The sequence below is a fragment of the Cladophialophora bantiana genome (genome assembly GCF_000835475.1).
Source record: "Cladophialophora bantiana CBS 173.52 unplaced genomic scaffold supercont1.2, whole genome shotgun sequence".
Lineage (NCBI taxonomy): Eukaryota > Fungi > Ascomycota > Eurotiomycetes > Chaetothyriales > Herpotrichiellaceae > Cladophialophora > Cladophialophora bantiana.
In genome coordinates this window covers 365160-391906 of record NW_015971576.1, presented here as the reverse complement: position 1 = coordinate 391906, position 26747 = coordinate 365160, and the positions used below count along the sequence as shown (strand labels likewise).

The following is a 26747-nucleotide window of genomic DNA, read 5'->3' as shown; positions in this document are numbered from 1 at the left end:
AGTTTGTGTTTCAGGTTCCTCCTTTATCAGATGAGCGAATGGCAGCCCTCTCAGGCCATGGGGGCGTACAAGAGCGTCCGAGAGAGGCTAGGGGATTGAAAAGTAGATTGAGAAGTCCGTCGAATCTGATTGCAGCGCCCGCCAGATTCTTGTGTTTTTCCTTCTCTTTCATGCAGATGCCAGGTCGAATATGAGCTGCTTCCGGTCGAAGGGAGGACGGGTACTGGGTACAGGGTAGATAGGGTTGGAAAAATACCCCGGCTGCTGTGTGCGATCAGGTGTCTCTCACACTGCGCCCAAGGAAAATGAAAAGAATATTACCCACCTCTGGTTTGCTTTCGGGGTGTTCGATTCGACTCGACTCGTTTGCCCCTCCTTGTGACAATTTGCTTTCAAGAAAGACACCTCGGTCCAGTGCCGTTGTGAGGCGTGTGCTCTCCGGCCGGGAAGTGAGTAGTCCGTAGGCTTTTCCTGCTGAAGATGACTGGCAGAGAAGATCGTTTACCAGGAGCCTTGAGAACAGGGAAGAGGCTGATTGATGACGATGATGGGATCGTACAGAAGCACTAAACGATTTCTGTCTTTGGGGGCCCATTGTTGTTGATTGAAGTTGTTAGGAGGAAGCGGCCACTGGTGGTGGTGGTAGTAACCAAGACCAACAAGGCCAACCCACGCCCATGTCAGTGCGCAATCCATATCCACATCCACCATCCGCCATCCACCATCAACCATCCACATCCGGATTCTGACTTGGCTCATGGAGCTTTTTCGCTTTCGTTTGCATTTCTTCACTCCCGCATTTTCCACCTTGCCGCCAATATCGCTACCACGACGTTCGCGAACCAGTTATCCGCCATTTACCTAGACTGCCTTACTTTCCTCTCTCTTCACTTGCCCCATCCGTTTCTCCTTTCGCCCCAAAGAGGCCGATCCGGACTTCATATCCCTCCAGTTGGCTTGCTGACCTGAAAGGAGTCACCAAGCCGACTGGAACGGAGCCCACCGCCAGTCTTCCAGACCTTCATGCCGCGAAACCCTGCGGCGAAGAAGCATCAGCACAATAACCGCCATGAAAACGGTCTTGTAGGTCCTGGCAAACGTGTCACTAAACAAAAATCGAATGGTCATCTCAATGGCACCGCAAAGGGCCCAGTGCCATCCGAGCCTGTCCCCCAACCCAGCCCGACCGACAACCCTTCAAACGCAATAGTCAACGATCGATCCCTTGCAGCCGCCTCCGAATCGCAGCAGGACTTCTCCTCGAAAGGGTCTCTCAATTCTCAACCCGCCGCCGGCGAGCCCGATTCGAGCGCTGCCAAAGAGAAGGATACCAAGTGGGAGGCGAATGGATTTGCCATGCTACATCAAAGACGAGGCGATATGGTGTCTTCCCGATCCAAGTTCTCTCAGGATATCAGCACCCTCCATCTGGCCTCAACAATTCTGCGCTCTCGGCCGGCCTGCGACACTGTGTCTCTGCTAATTGTCCTTCTCGCCCTTCCGTCCATGGTCTTGACAATCGTCCAGGCTTTATTCGCATCGTTGACTCTGATGCCAGGAGGTGGTGCCCCGGCTTCGCTGATCTCCTTGCTCGACATCTTCCAAGGATCGGCCGGTGTCCCAAACTTTAGCACTACTGCCATAGTAGATGCCATCTGTTTCGGGCTATGGATCGGCCTCTGGACTTGGGCTCAAAATTTCGCGCTCGACCTGGCTCAGATACAAATTGCGATTACGCTTGGCAATGGCAGTTCCGGGAAGAACAGTAGGGTCAATACTTTCTGTGTGGCGGGGGTGCTCCTGTTGCACCTGGCGCGAAGCCGAGAAGTTCGTCGATTTCTCTATTCGAATTTGGTACCTGTCGACCTCCTCTCCCAGACCGGGCTCATGGACTACCTGAAATATCTCCCCTCGGATCACGATTTCGGCGACAGTCCCGGCCCGCCGTCGTATTTTAGAAGTCTATTCGCTATACACATAATCGCCCAGGGCGTAATGGCGAGCTTTCGTCGTTACATATCCTCCTATACCACAGGAACAGCCAAATCGAAACGCATAGATACCGAAGCCTCGGCAGGGTCTGTGTCAGATGCTTCGGTTCTAGACGGCTCTGGCCCCACCGCTGTTTCGTCCTCTGTCGACTTCCAGCCTCCTTCAACGCCTGGGTTCAAAGACGGCAAGGACAGTAAAGGCGTGAGTGCGAAGAAGCGCAGGCGTCAGGCAAACCACGTCAGAAGCAGACAGCCATTCTGGGCTGCTCTCGCCAGCACCAAAGTCCACGTCTTACGAGAGGTTGAGCACAACAAGGCTCTCCCGACCGTGGGGGACAAGGAAGGCGGCCCTTTCGAAGCATCACATCAAGACCTTGTTTGGATCACCAATGTGGAACCTTCGTCGATTTCATTTGAAGCAACCTACGTCTATGAATCTGAGCAAACACAAAGGCCCCCTCAGGGAACAGACTGCAGGCCGTTCTACGTACGCATTAATGGCGCCAAGTGGCACGCAGTATCCCTTGAGCCACTTGACAATTCTTCTCGGCATGATGGAGGCAGTGCCCAGTGGACGGGTACGATATCTGGGCTCGCACCAAACTGCACTTATACCTGTACGTTCATTAGCTGTGACGGAGACGAAGGTTTCGCATCCATCATGGTCAAGACGCCGATGCTGTTAGATAAAGATGTGCCCGCCTCGATGGCCCCCGCTTCAGTTCGCCAATCTTCAACACCATCGTCGCCTACCACCACCCTGAAAAATTCCATCTCGTCTGCCGAAGCCAAATTAAACGAAGCCCGCAATCGCCTTACTAAAGTTCGACGTCAACACAGGACTGCGTTGGTCAAGGTCGAAAAGGAAGTGGACAGCTTTAACACTCGACTGAAGACCGCCAGCGACGACACGAAGCAAAGGCAAAAGCTGTTGCAAGCCGAGCGAAATATCCGACAGACTGAGGATGCCACACAGGAACTTGACGCCGCGCTCGAAAACCTGGTCTCTACGCCTGACGATGAGAATGAGGACCACGCCACCGCCAAAGAAACGCATGATGAACAACAGAAGCTCCTCTCCGAAGCCAACGATGCCCTGGCAAAGGCACGTTCGGCCGCGCAGGACGACAAGACTTGTGTCAACCAAGAATTGAACACTATTGTTACACGCAAAGAACGTTTGACTGCCCGCAATTCTAAGTTGACTGAGCAGCACGATAGGATCACCCAAGCCAATGCGCAAGGACTCAATGAGAAAGAGAGAAGAGCTGCCGAATCGAATGCCAAGGGAGCCGAACAACAAAAACGCGAGGCCGAGCTCAACCAGGAGATCTACAATATAGACAGGGAACTGAGGAACGCAAGGCAGCGATGGGAAATCAATCTTCGCGAGCTTGACAATTTGGAGAAACAAGAAATGGCTCAAAGACAAATGATGCTCAGCAACAGCGGTCCTCTCACGCCAGAAGGTGACCTACCCGGTACTCGTCCTCCCCCGCAGCACGCCCGCCCATATGCGTTTGGCAGCTTTCAAGCATTTCCCAATAGCCCCATCATCCCCGAAGTCCAAGGCTCTCCGTTTGCTGCATACGCCAAGACCCTTCCTTCTGGTGACCAACGACGACCGAGATCGGATACCAATCATTCTCTCGGCGGAATCAGCAATTTCTCTGCTGACTTTGAGGATGCTGATCCGATTCCTCCGATGCCAACCTCCACCGAGTACGATATAAATGGTCGCAAAGGAAGTGGCAGCAGCAGGGGCAAGAACAACGGCAGTCCAGCAGCTGCAGGGGTCATTGGAGGTGCATTGCGCAGTCCGCAAAGAGGGAGCTACAGTCCAGGGCACATCCCAGGTTCAACTACGTGGTAGGACCGCAAGTAGCTTTTTGGATGATCCAGACTTCGCGTTGGTTGGCTGGCTGTAGGGGTCTGATGTAGTCGACGTAGATGGTAGACATTGGCGATAGCTTCTCGAAAAGTGTTTCTGATCTGCTATATGCATTGTAAACCAAGTGGTTGCTTCGCTTGACTAATTGTAGCGGGGTGGCGTCAGCCGCCTAGTCCCAGCGGGGCTTCCCTTGGGGGTCGCTATAATGTAAGGGTTGATTGATTTCCAACGAGCTGCTCTAGGCCATTAGAAAGGGGAAGTATAAGCTAATTCGGATCGGGTTCTATACGAAGTATTACTTCCTTTCCACGAAGATTCTTACCTACTAGTAAAATGAGTCAGACAAACTAATCACGTGATTCTCGGTGCCCAATAATTTCCACCTTACCTGTTCCTCATTTTCTGATATGTCAATCGGATTCTTGCGACGACAGTTATACATGCGCAGTCTTCTACGAGCCTGTAGCACGAATCTGCCGGTTTACAGACGCATCTACACCATATTCCCGTCCTCAAGTCTACGATATCATTCGCGGAACTGCGCCACGATGGGCAAGGACAAGAAGAAGAGCAAGGAAGTGATAAAGAATCCGAAGGGCACGCGAGATTGGTCTGGTGAGGATATCGACCTGCTCAAAGCCATCAGGAGACAAATTGAGAAAGTATTCGAACACTATCGCGGCCTAGAACTTGACACTCCAGTTTTTGAGCTGCAAGAAGTTCTGAAAGGAAAATATGGGGAAGATTCGAAATTAATTTACGACCTGCAGGACCAAGGCGGCGAGCTGCTGTCACTCCGCTACGATATGACAGTCCCTTTTGCCAGATGGCTGGCAATGAATCCAGATATCGAGACTTGGAGGAGATACGCAATAGGCAAAGTCTACAGGAGAGACCAACCTGCCATCTCCAAAGGGCGCATGCGTGAGTTCTGGCAGTGTGACATCGATTTTGCCGGCGAGAGTGCTCCGATGTTCAACGATAGCGAAATGATTTCGATCATTGTCAAAGTCTTCGAGACCCTGGAGTGGAGTGGAAGGTACACGATCAAGATCAACGACCGAAGGATATTGGACGGGCTGTTCGAAGTTTGCGGCGTTCCACCAGAAAAGATCCGGACGATATCCAGCGCAGTCGACAAGCTGGATAAGCTGCCTTGGGCTGAAGTGAAGAAGGAGATGGTTGAGCAAAAGGGACTAGAAGAATCAGTCGCCGACAAGATACAGACATACGTCACGAGGAAGGGAGGCAAAGAGCTCCTGGAAGAGTTACAGAAAGACGAGGCTCTTATGAGCAATTCAAAGGCAAAAAAGGGTATTGAAGAGATGGAGCTGTTGATGCGTTATCTCCGGAGGTGGAAGGCTCTCGACAAAATCTCTTTCGATCTATCTCTGGCGCGCGGTCTTGACTACTACACGGGCATCATTTATGAAGTTGTCACTGAGGGCTCTGCCCCTGCGCGCACACCAGCTCCAGCGACCGACTCCGCGCCTCCCATGGCACCTGTTGCGACAAATGGTGCGCCCAACGGTATTCCTAAGAGGGAAAGGAAACAAATCTCCGAGGACGAAGATAGATCTGAAGACCCATCTGTAGGTGTGGGATCCGTTGCTGCCGGTGGTCGCTACGATCACCTTGTCGAACGCTTCCGACCCGACGCCAACATTCCCTGTGTTGGTGTAAGTTTCGGTATTGATCGAATAATTGCCATCACCAAAGCCAGGATTGCAAAGGGCGAAAAGTTCAGCTACATCAAACACAACAGGACCGATGCGTATGTCATGGCATTTGGGGGGTCTGGCTTTGGCGGAATGTTTGAGGAACGGATCGACGTCCTCGTTGCGCTGAGGGATGCCGGCATAAGAGCGGAGACTTTCTGGAAACAGAAGGCGAAGCTGCAGAAGCAATTCAAAGAAGCTGACCGTGCTGGGGCGCCAATTGCCGTCATCCTCGGGGAAGATGAGCAGGCAAGAGGGGAGGTGAAGGTTAAGCAGATGGGTCTGCCAGAGGGCGACCCTGAAAAGGAGGGCGTGCTTGTCAAGGTAGAGGATCTTGTTGCCAAGGTACGAGGGGTGCTCGCGAAGATAGACGAGTAATGGGTCAAGTCTGGGGAAGGGGATCTGGACCATCGAGTTTCGAGATGGCGCGAGGCGCTACAAGCCTGCAAGGCTGTATTAGTAGATAGAGGATTAGATAAGGCTGGCCAATGAGAGACCCGAAGAGCTGGCCGTGTCGCAGGTCCGCGCCAAGCGCCCGGCATGAAACACCCCTTTGTCTCAGCACCCATCGCCTGCTACAATTCACCCTCAACCTGATACGCCCCAGCCACTGGGAGGCTCAACTCCGAGACTGTGATGAAGAAGCAAACGTCGCAGCTGGTGTTTGAGATCTAGTTTGGCCCAATCGCGACCTGATGGGCGCCCGCCGCAACCACTTCGGCTCTCCTCGCCCGGCTCAGACCTTGGCTGACCGTGCTCACTCCGTAGCATTCGTCGTCTGAAGCCGCTGTCCGGATGTCCATCACACCGAAAGCAACCAGCTCCCTTCAATTTGGGTCCTTGTCGATGTCTCCTTTTCATCTTGACTTCAAAATGTCCATTTAGAGGCCCAAGTTTCGCCATGTTTTCTCATCTCCATCCCTCATCTTCCTCATCTGTCTCCCCAAAAGAGTCGTTCGTTCTTTGTTGCTGGACCAGCATCTAATTCTCTTTTTTCCTATTGCCATTCCTTTGCGAAATAGCACTTTACATTCCATCGCGATGCCGGCTGTCCGCTCCTTTTTCGCTCTTTCCGTTTTGGCTGCTTGCCTGGCGCAAGTATGGTCTTCTGCATTTTCCTGAGTCTCGTGCGACATTCTTGGCTGACTGGCAGATAGGCTTCGGCTGGTCCCAACATGGGTGGTGACAGCGGATCCGGTTCTGGTTCCGGTTGGGGCAGTGGAGGTGGTGACAGCGGGATGAACCAAGGAGGCCAGTATGGCGGCGGCGGCTCTGGCGGTCAGGGTGGCTCTTGGGGTGGCAACAACTACAACAATCAATACTCGTCCTGGGCAGCACCAACCACTACCTACCAAGCCCCGAGTTGCCCCAGCTGTCCGGCCCAGACCTGCCCGCCTCCTATGAAAGAGACCATGACCGAGACGGTGAGTGGTTCTGGATCGCGCGCCGGTTTGCCCCCCAAGTTGGCAGCACTGACATCAAGGATTACAGACAACCGTAACGGCCGTGTCCCCGTGTATGGGAAGCACCGTGACCGCCTACGTGACTCAATGGATGAACGCTCCCCCCGGGTGCTGGTGCGGTGCTGGCAGCCCGCCTCCTATGGCGTCCGGGTGGGAATGGGGAGGAATGGGCAATGCTGCCGTCTTCACATCTTCCAACCCGTCCTTCACGCCTGGTCTTTCGTCGATTCCAGCATCGGAAGCCATCAAGACCGGCGTGACGGTGGCTGGCGCTCCACCAGCTGCGGCACCAACTGCTGCTGTCTCTCCTGGTGGCTTCTTTGGGCAGTCATCGAGTAAGTCTTTCTAATGCTCTTTTGAAGGTCAAGACCATGCCTCTAACAATCTGGCTCCAGGCTCTGCGATGACGACATCTGGTACGGAATCTTCTGGCCCCAGCAGCAGCGTCCCATCTAACATGGCCGAGCCTACTAAAACAGGAGAGGCTCCTAAGCCAGAAGGTTCGAGCTCAACTACCAGCACGAGCTCGTCGTCGGCAGCAGCAGCAGCAACAACAACAACAACATCGTCAGCATCAACGAATTCCACTACCACTTCAAAATCCTCGTCTTCGTCTTCATCAACCACTACGACAATTTCATCTTCAAGTGAATCCTCAGCATCTGCGGAGGCAGCCTCAGCGACAAGCGGCGGGTTTCCGGTCGGCTCATTCAATACCATCGATCCTGCAACCCTTACGCTCAAAAACGCCTATACGCTAGGTATTGGAAGAAGAGCACCTGTACCGACTCTGTTATCATAGACTCGCAAAAGAAACGAAAAAACCCCGCTACATTGAACGAATATACCCAGTGATTTCGAGGACATGGACGACATCGGATCGGACAGTACTATTGCGTTTCATTTCTTGTATATTGAAAAGCCGGACCTGGGCAAGACATTCCCGGTCCCTAGCTTTTAGCGAACACTTTCTTATCGGAAAGTGTCTCGTGCTTGATAGGAAAATCTGATGCAGCGGTATCCTGGACGCGGCTTGTATCTGCGCCGTCGGGCCCTGCTTTACCACCATCACCTCTGTCCATTCCAGCCTTCTTCGCTCTTTTCATCTCGCGTTTTGAAAGGGGTTTGTCTTCCGCTGTAGGCCGACGATTCTGATCCGTGGAAGTTGCCAGGCGCGTTCCGGATGCCTTCCGTTTTAGACCGTTGACGATCACTTCTTCCCTTCCTTTCGCAACTTGGTCTTGGGTCACTTCATGTCGAGCACTGTTCTCCTTTTCCTCTCCGCCCTTAGTAGCAACGGAAGGCCTCCCACCTCCGTCGATGACATCGATCACACCCCTGAAACTCGTCCTTTTAATCCCCGCTAACCTCACGACCTTAGCGACCTCTTCACACAATGCTTCCTTCCCTCTCTCCTGTCCCAACCCCCAGATAGTTGCCAAATTAATCACGTCATGTGGCCCTCTTACTCCCAGAGCGTTTTTGGCTTCACTGCTCAAGATTATACCCCTGCCCCTCGTTGCGCGAATGAGTGCAGTTGCACCACTGATTAAATTTCTCCTCGCCTCATTATTTCCTGACGATTGAATCGCGGAGGAGTAGCATATCTCAAAGCGTATCCCGCGCTGTAGTGCCGCAGAGATGGTTTTGAATTTCAAGGCGAATGAAAGCCGTTGAGAGAGGTCGAGAGAGATCAGATCGCAATCGAGAGACGTGCAGCAGACTTGGAGGGTTTTCTCTGTTGTGGGCCGGACGGCAAGCAAGGAGTATGCCGGTGAGAACTGAGATAGGCGATGGTTTTGGGTAGCGTCGGAGATTGTGAGTGTCAGTCGTGTGAGGACTGTGCCAATGCTCTCTGGGATGACGATCGAGGAGACGGGGATGGGTTGAGGCGTGGATGGAAGTTTGCCTGTGACCGAGAGAGAAAGGGCGACCACTGAGTAACCCAGTTCAGCATGGAAGGCGAGTGTTTGGGAGAGGTCTGCGTGGTTGCTAGTGTAGAGGACGTTAAGGTCGTGGAATGGCATCTTGTTCGCTTTGGGAGACGCAAGTGTGCGCCGGTTCGAGAGCAACGACGATCATGTTGTTATTTGAGGGAGCTCTCTGATTGACCTTCAGCAGCGGCGCGCAGAGGGCCTCGCTGAAATCCAAAATGGTGAAAAGCTGCGACTGCGGTAGCCGGGGAAAATATATCCGCTAGTGGGTGCATGATCAAGTTTCAGATCCCTGCCTGCCATTCCTACGTGGGATGGCATACAGATCGAAAGGCTACCGCAGCACAGATCGCTCTCCGTACCACCACTACGGTTCCCTCCATTCCACTCATTTATTTCTCCATCTTCATTGTTTGGCCGTTTGCCTTTAATCAATAGGCAGTCAACGGCCGTCTTGTTGCGGCCGTCTGTGCCACATCCATTTAGGTCGTCGTCGTCGTCATCGCACAGTCTAGCCTTGTCCTGCCCAACTTTCCATCGTCGATCCTCCAGCGCATGACACAGGCCCGCGATCTCCTCGCAGTACAGCCGCCGCAACCGCAGCCATGGCACGAGTCTACGCGGATGTCAACGCTAACATGCCGCGGTCATACTGGGACTACGACTCGGTAGCCATCTCATGGGGTGTCTTGGAGAATTACGAAATTGTTAGGAAAATCGGTGAGGCTTGTGATCAAGGACACACACATTACGAGGTGGAATAGCTGACCGGGGTTTGCAGGTCGCGGCAAATACTCCGAAGTCTTCGAGGGCATCAACATCGTCAACTACCAGAAATGTGTGATCAAGGTGCTCAAGCCTGTCAAGAAGAAGAAAATTAAGCGTGAAATCAAGATCTTGCAGAACTTGGCCGGTGGTCCCAACATTGTGGCACTGTTGGACGTGGTACGGGACAGCCAGAGCAAGACGCCTTCCCTGATCTTTGAAAATGTCGACAACACTGATTTCCGGACTCTGTACCCCCGCTTCGTGGACTACGATGTGCGCTACTATATCTTCGAGTTGCTCAAGGCGTTGGATTTCTGCCACAGCAAAGGGATCATGCATCGAGATGTCAAGCCGCATAACGTTATGATCGATCATGCGAAAAGAAAGGTGAGGAAACAGAAAACGACGCAAGACATTCTAGTTTTAGGACCACGGGTGATATGCTGACGATATTGGCTACGTAGCTTCGACTTATCGATTGGGGTCTCGCTGAATTCTATCACCAAGGGACAGAGTACAATGTGCGCGTTGCCTCCCGCTATTTCAAAGGACCTGAACTACTCGTCGACTACCAAGAATACGACTACTCTCTAGATATGTGGTCCTTGGGAGCAATGTTCGCCTCCATGATCTTCCGCAAGGAACCCTTCTTCCACGGAAACAGCAACTCGGATCAGCTGGTCAAAATCGCCAAGGTTCTGGGTACAGATGACCTGTTTGAGTATCTGGATCGCTATGACATTGAACTGGATGCGCAGTACGACGACATACTGAGCAGGTTCCCGAAGAAGCCGTGGCAGAGTTTTGTGAATGCCGACAATCAGCGCTTTGTCAGCCCAGAAGCTATCGACTTTCTGGACAAGCTGTTGAGATATGATCACCAGGTATGTTGCCAACAGGTCTGTTGCCGATATGGCGGGTTGATACTGACTGTTCTGCGATAGGAGCGTCTTACTGCTCAGGAGGCAATGGCACATCCTTACTTCGCTCCAGTAAGGAATGCAGCGGCGCAGCAGCAGAACTCCCAAAACCACGTCTCTTGAAGCGAGCACTACTCTCTGGTGCAAGTACCTGTGTCTGGCACCGGTTCACGGTCAAGGATAAGAGAAACAGAGCATCCCGAGGACGCTCTCGGAATGAGTGATGAGAGACGACGACAATTCAGCCTCCACAACGCCGCGGCAGCGCAAGAACATCTAGCTCGAGATAGAGCTCAACAATGTGGAGTCTGAAAACCGGCGAAGGCTAATATGAGAGGATGATAAAAGTGTGCGAAGGATCTTCTCAGGTCGAAGAATGAGGAACAGTTGTTAAGGGGCTTGTGTTGCAAGGAACTCAACTCATTTTTGGCACGATAGCGTAATGCATTCTCGTTCCCTACCATCACCTTCGCCTTTCCCGCTCCTGTAGCACCCCCACAAGGCCAGCCCAAGTCCGACCTGGGAGGCACCATTACCTCGTCCGAAGCGGCAAGCCAAGGCACACGATGCACTGGAGAGGGGACTTGAAATTCTTCCATTCGTCGTCTATGGACTAGCCATCCTTCTTGTCTGCCAAAAAGAGATACAAGCTTGTCACTCTGGCCAAGTTGGTCAAGAGGTTATTTCTTCCTACCTCCGCCACCCCTGTGCGTCTCTTCCTTTCACGGGAAGAAACATTTTGGCCCCCCCCCTTCTCCACCATTCTCTATTCAACTCATACACTCCCCTCTTTATTTTAGTTAAAATCCACAACAGGGGCCCCTTTCACTGGCGGACCGTACACCTACATACATATGCTGCATATACGTCTGGGCGGAGGGGCTTGAGATGTGTGGATCATTCTATCACCGACACATGATCACACGTATCATTACTCTTCTAGGTAGGCTGCCGCCATCGCCATGCTATATCTTCTCAAGGTGAGTGGAGAGTTTCGCTTCAGGATGCTCATGAAACCTTTTGGTCAATTCGTTCGGATCTCAAGATTGCAGACTGGGAAGAGATGCATAGAGCTCACTCGGAGTCTCTCCACGGACCAAAAGAAGTTGCGACTGCCCGCAACTCTCTTGTCCTGTCTTGCATACTTCCTTACTTTGTTATACCCAGCCTTCCGGTGTTGGTTACTGTAAAAACGAACAAGCTTTCTGCCTGAGGGACAGTTTCGCTCATTCAGAGCAATGCCGTTGTTTCAACGGTTTTGAATGTGTTTTATCGTTGGTCAAATCGTCGTGGCATCTTTTATACTAAACAAACGACCATATTGTCGCAGAACTCGTTTCTGGGCAAGTCCAGATTACTTCCTTGTTCACCTTTGGCCTCTTGTGAACAAATCAATCTTCGCCCAGAGTCAATTCTGGATCGTTTCAAGCCGCTCGGCTGGGGGAGAAGGGACAAAAGGGGCAAAGTCATGATCATGGTCATTGGCGGTCTGATAAAAACTTGTGCAACCTCCAATTCACCTCAACAGCCATAGCCAGGGAACTTGATTATTTTACGGGGAATCCGTCAAGCTGTCCGATGATCTAGCAAATCTTCGCACGAGATATCTGGTGGGAAAACATGCTGAGATGGCTGACGTCATGGGGGCCAAGGCGCTAACGGAAGCGTTGCAGAAGTATATCTGCTTGTCAACATTCTTTGTCGCTTGAAGATTCCTTTGAACAATCGAGCCTTCATCAATATACTATTCAATATATCAATTTCGACCTGCATTCTGTGGAATTATGCTTGTCTGGTTGCTGTATTGCCCTTTTAATACCTGATGTACCGGCATTTTACGACCGTTCACCTTCACTGACGAGGATGAATAGGGGTATCTTCTGCTCATGGACTGGCCATGGAAGCTCACTCGTCCATGAAGGCATACAACTACCTCATGGTATCGGGATTCTAAACGTGAGTGTAGACGAAGACGTCGCTGTGCAGTCTTAGGCAATCGGTACGCCTCCATCTGTATCTGCAATGCACTCACCAGTAGACGGTAAGCTAGCTTGTCAGCCTTATTGAAGACTACAATGGAGCATCCGAAATGTCTCACCCTGTGCTCCGGTGGTGGCCCGGAATCCATTGGAATGCCGTGAGGGTGCTCGGATGTATTGGATTGAGAACAATACCATAACGAGGCTGTCTCTTGAAGACGGCTTCGGCATGGTTACCCGAAAGGTCAGAGGTGTCGACAGTGAAGACTGGGAACATGAAGTCACATGAGAAAGCCGACCTTCAAACATATATTTTGGAACAGCACAATTCCTTTCAACAATCGCAAAGACCCCTACTAGGAAAGAGGCTAAAGAGTCAACAACCCACAAAACAGAAAGAGACTCAAGAGCCAACAAACTCAATGAGAAAGAGACTTAACGAAGTCAACACATGCAAGGAATTGGTTCTAGTAGGCGATCCTCCCTCCTCAATCGATCTTCCCACCCAGATATATCAGGTCAAAGTGGCACCGGGCCAGCAGGCGATATATCCTGGGGTTCAATCCTCCCTCTGAACACCGACCGATTAAGACATATCAGGTCAAAGTGGCACCGGGCCAGTAGCAATATGTCCCAACCTACGGAAAAACCTACCGAAAGGCAAGGTTTCACTTACCACCACCCCCTATCAAAGGGGCTGGTGGCAAAGTTTTTGTCACTTTGATATTTGCATTTTGAGTATTGCTTTTGTAAATTATTTATGTGTGTGCCCTAACCAAGGGTTGCGATTGTTTTTGGCGGCCTCCTGGAGTTCAGTCAGGCTCTCCCAGACCTTATTCGCCATCGTTCGTTAAGAAGTCGAATCCTTGGCAAGAGGTCTTCCCAGAAACTCTTAAATGCACCCTTAGTTACTCTGCGACATGGCTTAATTCCATAATCGACATACACATTAGCTGCGATATCCCTCGCATTCCCCCTCGCTCATCCACTTCCTTAAACTACCGACCATCCGCAACTATCTTCTAAGGCAGAGACATTGGTAAGCCGTTGTCAACAGGGTCGTTTCTCGCCAGCTGATACGAGAGGTTTAACTTAGTAAGCTCGCTTGTCCAGAGAAAGGTCACCGCCTCTGCGGAAGATGGTTGTGGTTGTTGAGTGCTTGTCTCGTCTACATGCTGGCAGTATCAAAGGCCGGACACTAAAATTTGGTTTAATCAAATTCGGGAAAGATGTTAATTGATCCTGTTGACTCATGTCAAACCTCTGAGAATAGCCTGGAAACTGAAAATAGGGAAGTTCAAACACAGACAACCCTAAACGTACATGAAATGGGACACGGCAGTTTAAAACTTGAAAACATACTGCAGGTCGGCAGGGGCGGTATCCATTCACACACTCCTATCGACACCTTTATACGAGATAATTCGTAGTCAGTTTCCCCCTTTTCCCCTCAACTCCAAGCCCAGCATGAACTATCTCGGTAGCTGACACTATCTCGAAACGGCTTAGAACAAGGGGCCAGCCAGCCTTAACCTTGGCGTAGGATCCCTTTCGAGGCTTCAACGCCTTGCTGACCTGCATTAGTCTCAGCCACTCAAACACGACGGACGACTGTTTCCAGTGCAAAGAATGCTGTCGACACGTTTCCTGCATTGTCTTCGCCGGCTTTGCGCCACAAGGGGCCAGCAACGACGAATCAGCGCTGCTGGCTGTCGATGGCGGGAGTTCTGAACAAATATCCGTCGAATGTAATACTAAGAGCGTGTTGTGACTGAGCCCAATCTAACGCTGATTCCGGTCTTGTCATCAGCCGTGTCTGGTGAGGCCTGAATCCTACTCGGGCGCCATGCTTGAGAAGACGAGTGGATTGATGTCCGCCGACGCTATATTATATCGCGTCCGAGAAGGCGTTGTCATAAAAGGGGTCACCGCTCCCTTCTGGGAAAGCAAGTGTCACTACAAATATATTGTGTCGCGGTTTCACGCGATTCCGTGCTCTCATTATCTCTGACTTTTGCCTTTCATTCCCAAAAATCAAAGAGTTGGTACTGGTGTACCATAGGCCTGAGGACGTACTGTGTCGTTGCGACGGAACCCATCTCGCGATCAATTCTTAACAACTTGAAACAAGAAATCCTTGTGTTACACAAGACCCCTCAGCCTGATATTCTGTGCGTAGTTCCTGAATATTTCGAAACAGCCTATTTCAACTTTTCTCTGTCTTCCGCTTTCCTCCAGCAGAAAGAGAGCTGCACAGCAGAAAACAGGCTCGAGCAACAATGTCGGCCCCATCTGACGATCTGACGAAACTGCTTGCCTTGCGCGACTCTCTCAATGCCTCGATTGAGGCGCTTGCTTCGCTCACAGCAGAGGAGAAAGCCCAGACACTTAGAGCCAATCAAATGCGCCAGCAAATATGGTCCGCCGCCACTCAAATTGCCAGCGAGACTGTCAATCCCTCCCAAGAAACGACTCGTATTGCATTCATGGTGAGAAGGATATTGACCCCAAACATGAGCCCGGGTTTCGCTTATTGATGCCCTGCAGCCATGGCTGAATGCCGTCGTGCGGACTGCCTTGGAACTGGATCTGTTCAACCTTCTTGGAGAATCCACGACCGCGTTCGAGCTTGCGCAGAAGACCGGGGCGGATGTGACCTTGATAGGTGTGCTCACTCTCGAACTACAAGAGGCAGGAGTCCAAGAGCTTGTCTGCTGACATGGCTGCCAGTGCGCCTCATGCGGGTCTTGACGGGCTTCCACATTGTCTCTGAACTTGGGGAGGAAACGTATGCTGCGACCCCTGTTTCGCGAGCTCTAACCATGCCAGCTACGGCCGACTTGAACAAGCACATGTAGGTTTTCCCTTCCATTCATCTATTCATCGCCTCTTTACTCTGTGGCTGGAACCCCATCGGATCCGGCCAGTCTAAACACTGACTTCTTCCGTGGTCTCCCAGATTTGACAGCAGTTGGGGCTGCATTGGCAAGATGCCGGCTTACCTCGCTGAGCTCGGTTACAAGAACCCTGACCAGCCGGACAACACCCTCTCACATTATGCGACGGGGACCGATTTCTTTGCGTATCTACGCAATGATACTGCCCGCCTTGCTCGTTTCAACTCTGCTATGAAAGGTGCCGCAACATTGCTGGCGAGCCCCATCCCAGATTCCCTGCTCGAGTCTGTAGCAGATGGAAATGGTGTGGCAATGGTCGATGTCGGTGGAGGACATGGCCAAGTTACGCAGAAGGTCATGGAAGAGCATCCGCATATCAAAGCCCGCTTCGTTGTGCAGGATCTCGGCGCTATCATCGAGGAGGCACGTGCCAGAAATCCTAAATACGAGGTCATGGAGTATGACTTTTTCACTCCACAACCTATTCGCGGTAAGTACCAGCGCCATGGGATGGAATCACTCTCTTGGAATTTCATCTCCTCGGCTGCCGTGTTCGAAAGAAATGTCCCCTCGTCTTCCATCCGCGTGATCTAATGTCTGTGCATAGGAGCACGCATCTACTTCATGCGCCGTGTCCTGCACGACTTTCCGGACTCCAAGTGCCGCGAGATCCTGAGAAACCAGATTCACGGCATGGTCAAGGGTCAGTCCAAATTGCTTGTCTGCGAGACCGTCCTGCCCGCTGTGGGATGCAGCGGCTTCGAATCGCTCGCGGACATTAGCCGCACCACCTTCAGCTCGATGCAGCGCAGTGAGAAGCAGTGGACCACGCTTCTGGCGAGCGTAGGCTTGAGAGTTGTCAAAATCTGGCCTGCTAAGCAAAAGGGACCATTTGCTGTTATTGAGTCAGAGCTTGAATGAGGCCCTTATCGAATGAAACCTCGAGAGATTGCGATATCTTGTGGTCAGAGGTACAAGTTTAAGCCAGAAAACGGAAACTAGGATGTTTGTCTCAGTCACAACCGGTCCAACCCGTTCTCGAATTCGATATCATATATTCCATTCTTGGATGTGAAATAAGATGCGCCCACATGCATTTAGCGAAAGATGGAATCTGGTCGATGGCATGGAAAAGTCTCTTGACGTAGCTAGGCCCTTGTCAGGGGCGGATCACGTGCACCTCTTGACGTCTCGACGTCCCATAGGGCGGCGGCGGGCTGGTATTCCTACGCATTAATTGGCGCGCAGGGTTCGAAATCCGACTCATAAATCCCCAAACCTCGTACACTTCAGGTTGCCGTCGGGTCGTATAGCCAGCCTCGTTTGACTCATTCTGTCCATGCTTCTTTCTTTCTAGTTTCTGTTGTCCTAGATCTAACTTGAAGAGCAAAAACACAAGTGCAGTCACGCCGCAAGGCAGTCGGGCAAAATACTTATCAGATCTTTGCTCCGGCGCCCTCCTGCTTGGAGACGGCCTTCTTGTTTCAATATGGCGCTCAATGCCGCATCACATAATATCAGTATGTTGACTCAGCGAACAGTACAACATCTACTGACATGGCTGCTAGCTGGCGAGCCAACTGGTTCTCCTTCTGGTCCTCCGCCTCCAGTGTCCTCCGAGATAGCCTCTGCGGCGAAAAGCTCGGCTGCAAAAGATGCCGTGGGTCAGAATGTACCCGGCAGGGATTTGCAAAACAACGAGAAAGGTCAAACAGTGATGGGCGAAGCAGGCAAAGAGAAGACTGCAAAAGAAAGTATGCAAGATAACCTCGAGGGACCGCATTGATATACCCACTCCCCTTACTTTTAAATGATCCAGACTTCACGACAAGAGATGACTCACCTGAGGCCAAGTACCGGGCTGCCAGACACTCCATGGTGTATGACTGGGAAAGCATCTATAAAGAGCGGGCAAGATCTCGTAGTCATATCACTCTTCCCTCAATAAACATCCACTCCTTGCACGCAGGACATTACTGCTCAGTGTCTCTGCATTGAAAGAATGTTAAGTCTGACCATCATGCCTTCCACAGTTGAGAAAGAGCGTAAGAAGGCCGAAAAGCTGGCCAAGTTCCAAGAGAAGCAGTCAAAGAAACAGACTGCGCCAGCACCCGCCGCTGACACACCCAAGACCGCAAAGAAGGAAAAGATCAAGAAAGCCGCCGCCGTTGATGCCTACGAACCCCAGAAGATCGAAGCCGGCCGATACGAGTGGTGGGAGAGCAGAGGCTACTTCAAACCACAATTTACGGAAGAGGGGAAGGTTAAACCAGAGGGCAAATTCGTGATTCCCATCCCCCCTCCGAATGTGACGGGATCATTGCATATGGGCCACGCCCTTACGAACGCGCTGCAAGATACAATGATTCGACATGCAAGAATGAAAGGAAAGACTACGGCCTGGATTCCTGGCTGTGACCATGCCGGTATAGCCACGCAAAGCGTGGTGGAAAAGATGGTTTACAAGACCGAGGGCAAGACCCGTCATGAGATTGGCAGAGAGGCCTTACTGAAGAAGATCTGGAGCTGGAAGGATAAATACCACGGCAACATCACTAACCAGCTCAAACGTTTGGGAGGGTCCATGGATTGGACGCGTGAGGCTTTCACCATGGACGACAATCTCTCTCTTGCTGTGCAGAAGACTTTTGTCGACCTGTTCGAAGAGGGAACCATTTACAGGGCGGATAGGTTGGTGAATTGGTGCTCTGCCCTCAGTACCTCTCTGTCGAACCTCGAGGTGGACAACAAGGAGCTGAAAGGCCGAACGAAGCTGAAAGTGCCGGGTTATGACAAGATGATCGAATTTGGTGTACTTACCTACTTCAAGTATCCCATCAGCAAAGGAGATGATTCCTACAAGTCATCGACCTCGCCAGACCGCTTCAAGGGTTATGAATTCATCGAGATTGCTACGACACGTCCTGAAACAATGCTTGGCGATACAGCCATTGCTGTGCATCCCGATGACAAGAGATACAAGCATCTCGTGGGCAAATTGGCCATCCACCCATTCATTCCTGATCGCAAGATCATCATCATCGCGGACGAGGAAGTGGAGATGGACTTTGGTACTGGCGCGGTGAAGATCACCCCGGCGCACGATCCCAACGATTTTATTAAGGGCAAGAAGCACAACTTGGAATTCATCAATATCCTGAACGACGACGGCACGTTAAATGCGAGCGCAGGGCCTTATGCGGGCCAAAAAAGATTTGACGCCCGTTACGCCATCATCAACGATTTGAAAGAGCTCGACCTCTATACGAAGCAGGAAGATAACGCAATGACAATTCCCATGTGTCAGAGGAGTAAAGACGTGATTGAGCCCGTGTTGAAACCACAGTGGTGGATGCGGATGGCGGACATGGCCAAGGCTGCAGACGAAGCTGTACTGGACGGCCGAATTCTCATAAAGCCCGAATCGGAGTCGCGACGCTTCCATTTCTGGATGCAGAATATTCAGGATTGGTGTATTTCTCGACAGCTCTGGTGGGGTCACCGAGCACCGGCTTACTTCATTGAGCTTGAAGACGGGACAAGTGATGAAGCCGACGGCAAGTTCTGGGTAGGAGCCATGGACGAAGACGAGGCTCGGGCTAAGGCCGAGAAGAAATTCCCCGGAAAGAAATATACGCTGAGATGGGATGAGGATGTGCTCGATACTTGGTTCTCCTCCGGCCTATGGCCATTCTCTACCCTTGGATGGCCGAAAGAGACTTCGGACATGCGAGAATTATATCCAACCACCATGCTGGAGACTGGATGGGATATTTTGTTCTTTTGGGTGGCAAGAATGGTCATGTTCGGGCTGAAACTGACCGGCGATGTGCCCTTCACAGAGGTATATTGTCATTCCTTGATTCGAGATGCCGAGGGGCGGAAGATGTCCAAGTCTTTGGGCAACGTGATTGACCCCCTGGACATCATACGAGGTATCACGTTGGAAGAGCTCCACAAGACATTGTATGCGGGCAATCTTGACCCCGCCGAAATTGAGCGTGCCAAAGCATACCAGAAGTCGGCATTCCCTAAAGGCATTGAGGAATGCGGTGCTGACGCCCTACGGTTTACACTCGTCAATTACACCACTGGTGGAGGCGACGTGGCTTTTGACATCCGGGAGATTGAAGCAAAGCGACGGTTCTGCAACAAGATCTACCAAGCGACCAACTTTGCACTGGGAAGACTTGGAGAAGACTTTGTCCCTGATGCTACACCGACCGACAACAAACCAAAATCGCTGGCAGAGAAATGGATCCTCCATAGGCTCAACATTGCCACGCAGGATGTCAATGACGCTATCGAAGGGCGCGACTTCTCTGTGGCTGCGGGCACCTTGTACCAATACTGGTTCACCCAGCTGTGCGACACGTTCATCGAGAACTCGAAATACATTCTTACCCCAGAGGCCCCTGAGGATGAGAGAAGGTCTGCTCAGCAGACCTTGTACACAGCACTCGAGGGCGGCTTGCTGCTGATGCATCCTATCATGCCCTTCCTGACAGAGCATTTGTGGCAGAAGCTTCCACGACGGAAAGGTGATACCACTGAGAGCATCATGATCGCAAAATACCCCGAGTTCACCGAGAAACTCGACGCTCCGCAAGAAGCACAGAAGTACGAGTTTATCATGGACATTGCATCGGGAATTCGAAGCCTGCTCTCGCAGTACGGTTTCAAGGAGCCTGGAGATGTTATCATCCAAACCTATTCGGACTCGGCTTTCAAGACTGTGTCGGATGAAAAGACGTCCATCAAGTCTCTGGGCGGCAAATACGCTGGCGAGATCGAAGTTCTGCCACCAGCTCCAAACTCCCTCCCGCCGGCCGGGTGCGCTGTGCAAAGCATCAATGCGGACGCCGCCGTGTATCTCAAGATTGCCGGACGGATTGATGTGGCGGAGGAGTTGAAGAAGCGGCAGAAGAGCATTGAGGATGCCAAAGCCCGCGTGGAGAAGAGCAAGAAGATTATGAGCGGAGCTGGGTGGGAAAAGGCGAACAAGGATACGAAAAAGAAGGAGGAAGAGAAGCTGCAGGACGCCGAGAGCGAGGTGAAGAGATTGGAGGAGGCGATCAAGGACCTAGAGAGGTTGAAACTAGAGGGCTGATCAGACATGGGAGCGGACAAAGAGAACTGAAGTCTTGGTCTTCCCGTTCACGATTGTTGTATCAGAACATTCGCATTGTCAAAAAAAGTCTTGAGAAGAAAGGTGCAACTGTCAAAATCTAGTTTCTTCCTCGCCGTGGATAGACGAGCAAATCTCAGGAGATAGAGCCTTGCCGAATCTAGGCCGTCCTGCGTCGTTCGCCATAAAGATTCTCGAGAGAGAGTCGCGCATGTCGTTGATAGGGCCGAGAATCTGAACAGCAAACAACCGAATTCAGCCCACACCCGTCGTTCAGACAATGGAAACTAACATGGGCTGAGGGTAGACGTAGAAGAAGCGACCTCGGGGAGTAGCGGGAGGCTGCCCCGTCGAGTTCCGGCGACAGGTGATGGCATATTAAAGGTTGATAGCTTCCAGACGCAAGAACATCATTTTTAATCCTTCGGTTTGTTGTGGGCCTCGGCGACGCGTCCAATTGCGTGCTCCTGAGTGATACAAAATTGTGTCGAGATTGTATTTCTCTTCTAGGGCTTTGCAAGCCAGTCCCGGGTTCACAGCAGCATGGGTTGAAGCGTATAGGAGAGTCAATCGACCGTTTTCCCCCTTTGCCCTGCGTTTTGCGAGCTGCGGCTCCCTTTGCCTCCCCCGATGCCGCTGACGCACTTGTTCCGCGCTGAAACGCGACACATGTCCTCTTGTCAACGAGCCTGCCTCAGCATTGCCAGCTCCAGTCACATCCTGTTTCGGCGTCGAGGATGCAGAGCCGCAAGCTGCTTATCCTTTAAGAACAGTAGATTCCATGCCACCTCGCGTCTCTCGAGAACGACCTTTCCCGCCCTCAATCGCCTCCCAAACATCGATCCTTTAGCCTCACAAGTGTCAATGACGCGTTTGAGCACCCAGCAGCAGTCGAGAAGCCATGCAGGACACTCTCACCACGGCCATGGTCACGCACACGACACCTCCTACCTGACTTCTCAGAACAAGAACGATGCTGGAGTCAGGATCACGAGGATTGGGCTATTCGTCAACCTAGGGATGGCCATTGGGAAAGGTATAGGGGGCATCGTCTTCCACTCGCAAGCACTTATTGCAGATGGCTTCCACGCCCTCACCGACCTGGTCTCTGACTTCATGACTCTTGCTACCATTTCGTGGTCTCTGAAACCCGCAACGACTCGATTTCCTAGTGGATATGGCAAGATTGAGAGCTTGGGTGCCTTGGGGGTCAGCGGGCTGTTACTTTTTGGAGGGGTCGGGATTGGGCTGAACGGGTTGGATGCCCTTTATACACAGTTCCTTCTCGATCCTGCAGCTGTCGTGCATGCCCACCAGCATGCCGAACATGGCGGTGGGGGGATATTTTCATTTCTAGGACACAGCCATAGTCATGGACCTGCCTTGCCAGATTTGAACGCTGCTTGGCTTGCGGCAGGCTCTATTGTGGTGAAGGAATGGTTATATCGAGCCAGTAAGTCTGGCCGTGGACGTCAACTCTCTATCCACGCCCGCTGATCCGATGCTACAGCTATGAAGATTGCTCGAGAACGCAAATCCTCCGTTTTAGCCTCTAATGCGGTCCACCACCGCATCGACTCCTTGACCAGCATTGTGGCCCTTGCCACAATTGGGGGCGCACATCTATTTTCGGACGCTTCGTGGCTCGATCCTGTGGGAGGACTGATCATTTCCGCCATGGTTATAAGAGCAGGCTGGAACAACACAAAAACCGCTCTTCTCGAGCTCGCAGACGTCACGGTGGACGACGAGATCAAGGCCCTGGTCCGCAGGGCCGCCTCCAGAGCTTTGAAGGGTGATTCTGCCAAGGGTCTTGAGCCTGTCGAGTTCGGCAAGGATACAGAAATCAGAGACATCCAAGGGGTCAAATCTGGCCAAAACTACTTGATCGACATTGAGCTCGGCGTGCCCAAGAACTTTACATTAGAGCAGATGGAGAACATAGAAGAAGCAGTGCGGCAGAGGTGTGGTGCAAAGGTCCGCGGTGTCAGACGAGTCCGTGTCAAATTTGTCCAGCTTGAAGATACAGGGTCCACGCTCGCAGGCGATTTCATTGCGACGGATGTTAGTCCAAGAAGCAGCCCCGAACCTGAAGACGAGCGCGACGAGCATGAGCACCACCCTCATGAAGAACAAGAGCAAGGACGCGGACATGGCCATCCACATGGGCACGTAAACGGCCACGCAATAACCTCGAGCAAAAGAAAGAAGGATTCCTGAACCATTATGAGAACTTCTTCGGTTTCAACCGGACTGGCCACAAAGTTCAATCGGCAGCGGAAATTTACGCCGGTTGATTTCAGGCTGATATCATCGCGCCAAGAGGGCCTCCAGATGGTTGCTCCCCTCATCACCGACGCGCATTTACTCCACCTCTGCTTCCGTCATTCGAAGTCTCTCTTTGTTCCTGAAGGTGTGAGAATTTGCTATGTTTGACGCGCGGTAGCCGAACCATTCTGTCTTCATATCTGGTCAGCATCCGAGTCAACTACCTGATCAGATCTCAAACCATGACGTCCTCTGAGCCTCTATATCTCGGCTTCGACCTCTCTACACAACAACTAAAAGGGCTGGTTGTGGACTCGAGCCTGAGAAAGATCCATGAAGCCAAATTCGACTTCGACGCAGATGCCACGGGTTTCGACGTGAATAAGGGGGTTCTCGTGAACGAAGACGAACATGAAGTTTTTGCACCAGTGGCGATGTGGCTGCAAGCCATCGACACGCTGTTGGGTAGACTGAAGGACGACGGTCTTGATTTTAGTCGTGTCAGGGGGATCAGCGGCTCAGGCATGCAGCATGGGAGTGTTTTCTGGAATGCGGATGCAGAACGATTACTTTCTCAGCTGGATCCTTCGAAAACACTAGAGTCACAGCTCGATGGTGCGTTCGCACATCCATTCAGTCCCAACTGGCAGGACGCGAGCACTCAAAAGGAATGCGACGAGTTCGATGCCATTCTAGGCAATGAATCAGAGTTGGCAAATGTTACGGGCAGCAAAGCACACCATCGCTTCACAGGTCCGCAGATCCTACGATTTCAACGTAAATATCCAGACAAATACATAAAGACACACCGAATCACCCTCGTGTCATCTTGGATCGCGACTATCTTCCTTGGAAAGTATGCCCCGTTCGACATCTCGGATGTCTGTGGCATGAATCTGTGGGACATTAAAGCCGGCAATTGGAACGAGAAGCTGCTGGAACTTGCGGCAGGACCCTCGGGTGTAGACACGTTGAAGCAGAAACTAGGCGACGTACCCCAAGACGGTGGCTTTCATCTCGGCACCATTTCCCCCTACTTCATCAAGCGCCATGGATTTTCGAATGAATGCACCATTATCGCTTCAACAGGGGATAATCCTTCCACGATCCTTGCATTGCCGCTTCGCAGCAACGATGCGATGGTCAGCCTGGGCACAAGCACCACATTCTTGATGTCCACGACCGAGTACAAGCCGGATCCGAGTACACACTTCTTCAACCATCCGACTACACCCGGGTTGTACATGTTTATGTTGTGCTATAAGAACGGCGGGTTGGCCAGGGAGAAGGTCCGCGACGCGATCAATGAGAAGCTTGGAGTTAAGGAGAAGAACTCATGGGAAGAGTTTGACAAGCACTTGCTTGATACGCCGCCCCTCGCGCAGTCCGGTGAGAAATCACCGATGCATCTGGGTTTATACTTTCCCCGTCCTGAAATCATCCCGAACCTTTCGGTCGGAGAATGGCATTTCTCGTACACTCCACAAAATGACGAACTAAATCCCGAGAAATCTGTGCCACAGCCCCCGGAACAGGACTCGAGGGTCATTGTGGAAAGTCAGTTCCTCTCCCTCCGTCTTCGTTCTAGGGAACTTGTCTCGAGCCCTGCAAAGGACTTGCCACCACAGCCACGCCGGATTTATCTGGTAGGCGGTGGCTCACGCAACAAGGCGATCGCCCGTGTGGCGGGCGAGGTACTAGGCGGTTCCGAAGGTGTATTCAAGCTCGATGTCGGCGAGAACGCATGTGCTCTGGGCGCCGCATACAAGGCTGTCTGGGCGGTAGAACGAAAACAAGGCGAGACGTTTGAGGAGTTGATTGGCAAGAGATGGAGGGAGGAAGAGTTTGTCGAGAAGATTGCCGACGGGTACAACGCCCCGGTGTGGGAGAGGTATGGCAAGGCACTGAAAGGGTTTGAGGAGATGGAGAGGAGGTTGTTGAGGGAGTATGAGAGGAAGTGAAAAAGTGCTGGGTGGGTATGGTACAGGAAGAAGTAGTATAGGGAAAAGGGGTCTAAACCATGGATGGCTCTAGCGAAAATTGAAATACAGGAATCACACCTGTCTCTCTGACATATCCGAGCATTGCGGAGTGTTCTACATTTCCTAGGTTTCCCCTGATAACCTCAAGAAGGATCTGGACTCTCCATACTTCTCCCCTGCCTCGTTACCCATATAGCTACATGACTCCATAGCTACATAGCCAGAGCGTGCACGGCTCTTTCTCCGCTACACGTGTCCGTATTCGCCATAGGTGGGTACTATGTCGGTATAAGTGTTTTTCCCTGATCCCCTGAGCCACAGGTACGCCCAGCTACCTCACTACCTGCCGAGCTGCCTACATCACTTCTCCGTACTCTGTGCTGTAGATAGCAATATTGCTCCGTACTCGTGGTCTACATGGCTATGCGTAACAACAGAAGGAAAGCCAACCCAAGACAACGTCAGGACTCTAGGCTGAAGAAATAAAGGCAACATACCCCTACAGGCACGTCGCCGTTGTGCGATCTTGGTCGTTCTGTATCCCCTTCTTGCCCGAGCGATACCGAGGACGTGGGGAGTGAGGAAAGGGGAGAGGGAGGAAAGGAGAGAGGAGAACGAGTACATGGAGCAGAACCCAGAGGGTAATTTTCCATCAATGCTCCATGAGGGACTGGCGATGATTGATCGATCATGAGGATGTCCTTCTCGGGCAGACGAAAGTGATGATTTTATGTTTTCTTTTTATTTTGGCAGATAGGGTCAAGGAGGGCGGTTTGCACCCGGAGCTGGTCTTCCGTCGAGGCGTCCTGGCGCTTGTTCGAATACAATTCCACATGCTCTTGCTGCTTGAATGATTCTGGTTGGAAAAGGCAGGAGTGCATGCGGGCCGGAGTAGACTTCATGTTTGCGAATTTGTCGGTCGGCCAGGTTATCGTGACAGAATCAACTCCAATTTGCTTATACCGAGGCCAGTTGCCCAGCATACCGCTAACTCCCCCTTTGATCCCGTCTCGCCATATCATACAAGCCCCTTTTCGTCCTGTTCACTTGAAAAAACGTCCCATCATGTTACTCGCCAGACTTCTGGCAAGTCCAGAGCCCGAGAGGGCCGATCCCGCAAAACTCGATGCTTGGCTGAACTTGTCGCAGCGCGAGAAGGCGACAGTGTTGGTAATTGTGAGGATCAATGCGATTACTGCGTTCGGCAGGTTAGTATTCATGAGCGGATCAGATTTCATCCCCTTAGTTCTGAGAGTCTGGCAAGAGACACGTACCAACAGTGACCAACCAAATCAAATTCTGCAGCCTAACCAATGCAAGAATTGCAAGGCCAACCCACAATGCCGGCACAATGTACATGCTCAACCAAAAGAATCTCTTGTCCGTCTTATTCTCCACCCTCCCTGTCCCGGCCGCAGACTCAAAGACCCAATGCGAATCACCAGTAGAGGTGTTGACTTCATTCCACCAGCGAAGGCCCACAAGACGACGGCCGGCGATGTTTTTGAGATAGTAGAAATCTACGGACAACAGTAGGAGGGTCAAGATGAAGACCAGGACGAAGTTGCGGATGAAGAGCACGCCGAAAAGGTACATGAGGAGACTTCCTAAGCTCGGGCGTCAGTAGATCCTCCCTTTCATTGCGCTGAATGGGTTGGCAGCATAAAAAACGATGTTTGGACGTAGGCTCACCTATCCGGAAGCCTAGATATGTGAGGAGGGTGATGGGATGGGCGCTGAGGCGCCAATTGAGGGAGCCAGGCTCGTCTGCCATATTGAGTTGAATTCTAGCTTAGTCTTTGTGAAGA

The 26747-nt window shown here is 51.8% G+C and overlaps 11 protein-coding genes across 11 annotated transcripts; 9 read left to right on the top strand and 2 right to left on the bottom strand.

Annotated features, from left to right (window-relative positions):
• Positions 1-1023: 1023 nt before the first annotated feature.
• Z519_01148 (uncharacterized protein) lies at positions 1024-3864 on the top strand (the record flags this gene model as incomplete). The annotated part of the gene is made up of 1 exon (XM_016758905.1): positions 1024-3864. One exon carries the CDS (start codon positions 1024-1026, stop codon positions 3862-3864), a length of 2841 nt encoding a protein of 946 aa, XP_016624233.1.
• Positions 3865-4430: 566 nt separating this feature from the next.
• On the top strand, positions 4431-5978 carry Z519_01147 (uncharacterized protein; the record flags this gene model as incomplete). The annotated part of the gene is made up of 1 exon (XM_016758904.1): positions 4431-5978. The coding sequence occupies one exon, from the start codon at positions 4431-4433 to the stop codon at positions 5976-5978; it is 1548 nt and encodes a 515-aa protein (XP_016624232.1).
• Positions 5979-6775: 797 nt separating this feature from the next.
• Positions 6776-7865, top strand: Z519_01146 (uncharacterized protein; the record flags this gene model as incomplete). The annotated part of the gene is made up of 3 exons (XM_016758903.1): positions 6776-7024; positions 7092-7398; positions 7459-7865. 3 exons carry the CDS (start codon positions 6776-6778, stop codon positions 7863-7865), a joined length of 963 nt encoding a protein of 320 aa, XP_016624231.1.
• A 148-nt stretch (positions 7866-8013) lies between these two features.
• On the bottom strand, positions 8014-9090 carry Z519_01145 (uncharacterized protein; the record flags this gene model as incomplete). The annotated part of the gene is made up of 1 exon (XM_016758902.1): positions 8014-9090. The coding sequence occupies one exon, from the start codon at positions 9088-9090 to the stop codon at positions 8014-8016; it is 1077 nt and encodes a 358-aa protein (XP_016624230.1).
• A 512-nt stretch (positions 9091-9602) lies between these two features.
• Positions 9603-10808, top strand: Z519_01144 (casein kinase II subunit alpha; the record flags this gene model as incomplete). Its single annotated transcript, XM_016758901.1, has 4 exons — positions 9603-9717; positions 9779-10152; positions 10230-10649; positions 10710-10808. 4 exons carry the CDS (start codon positions 9603-9605, stop codon positions 10806-10808), a joined length of 1008 nt encoding a protein of 335 aa, XP_016624229.1.
• Positions 10809-14943: 4135 nt separating this feature from the next.
• Z519_01143 (uncharacterized protein) lies at positions 14944-16482 on the top strand (the record flags this gene model as incomplete). Its single annotated transcript, XM_016758900.1, has 5 exons — positions 14944-15153; positions 15212-15329; positions 15395-15518; positions 15624-16051; positions 16169-16482. 5 exons carry the CDS (start codon positions 14944-14946, stop codon positions 16480-16482), a joined length of 1194 nt encoding a protein of 397 aa, XP_016624228.1.
• Positions 16483-17050: 568 nt separating this feature from the next.
• Z519_01142 (uncharacterized protein) lies at positions 17051-17347 on the top strand (the record flags this gene model as incomplete). Its single annotated transcript, XM_016758899.1, has 2 exons — positions 17051-17081; positions 17130-17347. 2 exons carry the CDS (start codon positions 17051-17053, stop codon positions 17345-17347), a joined length of 249 nt encoding a protein of 82 aa, XP_016624227.1.
• A 234-nt stretch (positions 17348-17581) lies between these two features.
• On the top strand, positions 17582-20671 carry Z519_01141 (valine-tRNA ligase; the record flags this gene model as incomplete). The annotated part of the gene is made up of 1 exon (XM_016758898.1): positions 17582-20671. One exon carries the CDS (start codon positions 17582-17584, stop codon positions 20669-20671), a length of 3090 nt encoding a protein of 1029 aa, XP_016624226.1.
• Positions 20672-21553: 882 nt separating this feature from the next.
• Z519_01140 (uncharacterized protein) lies at positions 21554-22909 on the top strand (the record flags this gene model as incomplete). Its single annotated transcript, XM_016758897.1, has 2 exons — positions 21554-22142; positions 22200-22909. The coding sequence occupies 2 exons, from the start codon at positions 21554-21556 to the stop codon at positions 22907-22909; spliced, it is 1299 nt and encodes a 432-aa protein (XP_016624225.1).
• Positions 22910-23199: 290 nt separating this feature from the next.
• Z519_01139 (D-xylulose kinase A) lies at positions 23200-24918 on the top strand (the record flags this gene model as incomplete). The annotated part of the gene is made up of 1 exon (XM_016758896.1): positions 23200-24918. One exon carries the CDS (start codon positions 23200-23202, stop codon positions 24916-24918), a length of 1719 nt encoding a protein of 572 aa, XP_016624224.1.
• Positions 24919-25982: 1064 nt separating this feature from the next.
• Z519_01138 (golgi apparatus membrane protein TVP23) lies at positions 25983-26713 on the bottom strand (the record flags this gene model as incomplete). Its single annotated transcript, XM_016758895.1, has 3 exons — positions 25983-26134; positions 26214-26546; positions 26632-26713. 3 exons carry the CDS (start codon positions 26711-26713, stop codon positions 25983-25985), a joined length of 567 nt encoding a protein of 188 aa, XP_016624223.1.
• Positions 26714-26747: the final 34 nt, after the last annotated feature.